The sequence below is a fragment of the Gymnodraco acuticeps genome, unplaced genomic scaffold (genome assembly GCF_902827175.1).
Source record: "Gymnodraco acuticeps unplaced genomic scaffold, fGymAcu1.1, whole genome shotgun sequence".
NCBI classification, from domain to species: domain Eukaryota; kingdom Metazoa; phylum Chordata; class Actinopteri; order Perciformes; family Bathydraconidae; genus Gymnodraco; species Gymnodraco acuticeps.
This window is the reverse complement of record NW_022991825.1, coordinates 73688-77633: the sequence shown is the minus strand read 5'-3', so window position 1 is coordinate 77633 and position 3946 is coordinate 73688. Positions and strand designations below refer to the sequence as shown.

The following is a 3946-nucleotide window of genomic DNA, read 5'->3' as shown; positions in this document are numbered from 1 at the left end:
GTGTGTGTGTGTGTGTGTGTGTGTGTGTGTGTGTGTGTGTGTGTGTGTGTGTGTGTGTGTGTGTGTGTGTGTGTGTGTGTGTGTGTGTGTGTGTGTGTGTGTGTGTGCGTCTGTGTGTGTGTCTGTGTGTGTGTGTGTGTGTGTGTGTGTTTGCAGGTGTTGGATCTTCTGAATGGTAAAGAGTATGAACCAAAGTCTCCACACAAAGCCTTCACCGCTCCTCAAGGTGAGTTTAGTCTGTACTTTGATTTTATTTATGACTCACACACTAATGTACGTTTCTTTAATTAGTCTTTATGTTTTGTAGAGAGCAGTTTCAGCATACAGCATTAGGAAATGGACTTCAAGGAAAATAAAATACACACAGCTCCCTGTATTTGCTGTATTAATTCCTGTGTGTGTGTGTGTGTGTGTGTGTGTGTGTGTGTGTGTGTGTGTGTGTGTGTGTGTGTGTTTTGTGTGTGTGTGTGTGTGTGTGTGTGTGTGTGTGTGTGTGTGTGTGTGTGTGTGTGCAGGTGACCTGGCGAGTCTGGACGTGCAGGTGAAGCAGCAGGTGTGTCACGCGCTGGAGAGTGAAGGATGCTGGGAAAACCTGGCTCACAGTTTGAGCCTCGGGATCCTCAACATGGCCTTCAGGCTGAGCCCCTCCCCCGCCAAAACCCTGCTGGACAGCTACGAGGTCTCACACACACACACATACACTCACTCACACACACACACACACACACACACACACACACACACACACACACACACACACACACACACACACACATACAGACACACTGTTTTCATGTGACTGTTTAGTTGTTGTTACAGTGAAAAACAGTAGCAACTCTGTGATTGGTCAACCAGCTTAGAGATGTCCCGCCCCTTAGCCTATCACGTACAATGTGTTGGAGCGCTAGCCAATAGGAGCGCGAGTGTTCCGTAGTGATGTCCTGAAAGTAAACAAAGGAGTCCAATCTTGGATGTTTAATAAGATCTGGATCCAGCGTTGGAGGCGGGGCTTGTTCTTTCCTATGAGAGCTGCTCGTTGGCTCATGAAGACAAAATGGGTGAATGAGTAAAACGTCACAAATTACCCATCACGCCTTGCTGTCAGAGATTATAGAGCAGAGTTGAGTTTCTCCTTAAGCCCCACCCCCTACCATTAAGCCCCACCTCCTGTCATTAAGCCCCACCCCCGATCTCCCGCTCTCGGCTCAATAGAATGAATGGAGAGAGAAAATAAATCTAGATTCGGCTTTTAGTGCATTTTACAACTTTAAGGACCGAATGATTCAATGGGAAAAAGTCTTTCTGTCCCAGTGACGTCACGGACTGATACGGGAGTTGTAGTACCGCCGTTTGGCCACTAGGAACATTTACCTCAGAGTCCGGAGCACTTCCTGGGGGCTTGGTCGTGCACCAGTCATTCCTCAAGTTAAATGCAGAGTTAAACCCTGCATCTAATGTACGATAGAGGAGCGTGTTCTCTTCAGTGATTGTGGTGTTTTGTTAAATGTCTGTTCCCCTCTGTAGCGATGTTCTGGAAGTAAACGAAGGAGTCCAATGAGGATCAATAACGTTGTATCTGATTATGTGTTGTGCTCCTCTGACCTCTGACCTGCAGGTGTCAGGTGGGACGGTGCAGGATCTACTCGCTGGTCTGAGGTCAGTCGGAGAGTGCAGAGCGCTGAGCGTCCTGGAGGAGGCGCTGCGTAACCACGACGACACTCAGCTGACCAATGAGAGCGGAGGTGAGATCACACGATGAGTCAGCATTTTAGATCTTTAATAAATAACACCACAATTATTAAAAGAAATATGAAATATAACAATAATGGAATTAATTGAATGAATAATACAATGTGAAAGTATAATATATTCTTTCTCAAAACATTTATTTTTAAACCATTAACTTGTGAATTAAAAATAAATCCTGATTTTTCTGAGGCCCCTGAATGCACCGTAGTGATCACATGACTGTGTCTCGTCCTCAGGTGAGGTTCAGGTGCAGGATGTGAAGGCGGAGGTGCAGATCGACAGCGGGGTGTGTGACAGCGGAGTGGAGCTCTCCACAGCCTGAACATCCATCCCATAATCACAAACCATCCACTCATCAGGAAGCTTTTTAACAAACTATTTTTTAATGAAATGTGTTTTTAAACCTGTTGACAGAAACTCAAGATGTATTGATGGCACTCCAACAACCAAAGAATGTACAATAAGAAAATATCAGGATTTGAATGACTTGAGGATATTTAGGATCATGTTCAGAGACAGACCGGGGACATCAGACGGAGGGTTTAGTTTCAGGGGAAAGGTGCTATAACTAGAGAGATGATTGTAAAGACATGTTTGAATATATAACTCTCACATGTGTTAATGTGAAGGGATGCTGGTGTGATTCCTCCTCAGCAGACCGGCTGGGAATGATCTGTTTAAAGAGTCCCGAGTAAAAATGTCCAGTTTGAGTTCAAATGTTGTGCCCACATTTATGTTGAGATTTTAGGATTATTCCCTTTTTAGATATCACATTTATTATCCCTGATTATGGTGACCAGGTGCCAACAAGCCACATGGGGGGAAGAAGACGTGTAGTGCGTTGCTAAGAGCTACTTTAGATTTTAATATAATGTCTGTCCAACCCCTAAAATAAATGGTGAATGGACTGTTCTTATAAATCTCTTTATCAGGTGTTCTCGACCCCTCAAAGCTTTACATTACACACACACACACACACACACACACACACACACACACACACACACACACACACACACACACACACACACACACACACACACACACACACACACACACACACACACACACACACACACACACGACGAACGCACCAGCGACTACACTTTTAAGTAAACACATGTCTCTGCTGATTAATTGACATCTGAGGCAGCCAATGGGCATCGCCCTCTCTTGTTTTATAAAAAACGTTGGATAAAAGCGGATAAAAGCCACGTTTCAGATGGGCGACTGTCAATCAAATGCAGGATATCGACTATTTGTGGGACACCCTATGTCTGATATGAACTGGAGTGTATCTGTCCGTATGAATAGGAGGAATCATTACAACACATATTCACTTATAAACATGTGGAAATGAAAATGACTTTAAAACATTGAAATCTGTCTTTTAGGTGTAAAGAAAAAAATGTTTAGTTTTTTTGGCCCATTTATTTTCTGTCTGTTTCACCACTGAATGCTTTGAAACACTTGATTTGCTAAAACATGTTTTTTCCATGTCAGTGTGATCCTCTGATAAAATAAGACTATTGCAAGGCATTGTGGGAAAGAAAGTCCAGAGCTGTGAGGAGTTGTAGTCTTTTCTCTATTTATATCTTCACCCAGCACTGTACAGTTCAACACAGGCTTTTCATTGATTGTTATTTTTTAAATAAAGTTGTTTTTTTATATATACACCCTTTTTGAGTCTGTTTATTTAATCTGGATCCGTTTAATGTACTAGTATGATTATTTACAGGACTGTTTTCAAGCCTTTCACTATAAAAATAAAGTAATTTTTTTTATTTAAAGGTCACCTATTATGCAAAATCCACTTCTTCATATCTCTTCTATCAACATGTCGGTAGCCTTGTGTTCTGTGGAAACAAGATATTTTTAGTTGCTATAATATTAACTTTCACTTCCTCTTACAAGTCCCACTTTTATTTGGAAGCTTTCTGTCAAGTTGTACCCAGGGACTCTTCTCTCTTCAATACATATTTGAAAAGCTTAGAGCAGCGTATTCATGTTCTGTATAAACTGTAAAGCCCCCTGAGACAAAAGCACAATTTGTGACATTGGGCTAATTAAATAAACTGATTTACTTGTACTGATGTATTTTGGCGCAAGAAGTACATTTCACTTCAGAGCCCGCAAGAGCATGACATAAATGTGTTACGTTACGTTCTACGCATCCATGACGCAATCACGCAGAGTT

The 3946-nt window shown here is 42.2% G+C and overlaps 1 protein-coding gene across 1 annotated transcript; it reads left to right on the top strand.

The window, feature by feature from the left end:
* Window positions 1–156: 156 nt before the first annotated feature.
* LOC117535334 (nuclear factor NF-kappa-B p105 subunit-like) lies at window positions 157–3425 on the top strand (the record flags this gene model as incomplete). Its single annotated transcript, XM_034199781.1, is given in 4 exon segments — window positions 157–226; window positions 516–679; window positions 1616–1742; window positions 1986–3425. Coding segments are annotated over 4 exon segments (447 nt in total), but the record flags the coding sequence as incomplete, so codon positions are not given.
* Between the last annotated feature and the right edge of the window lie 521 nt (window positions 3426–3946).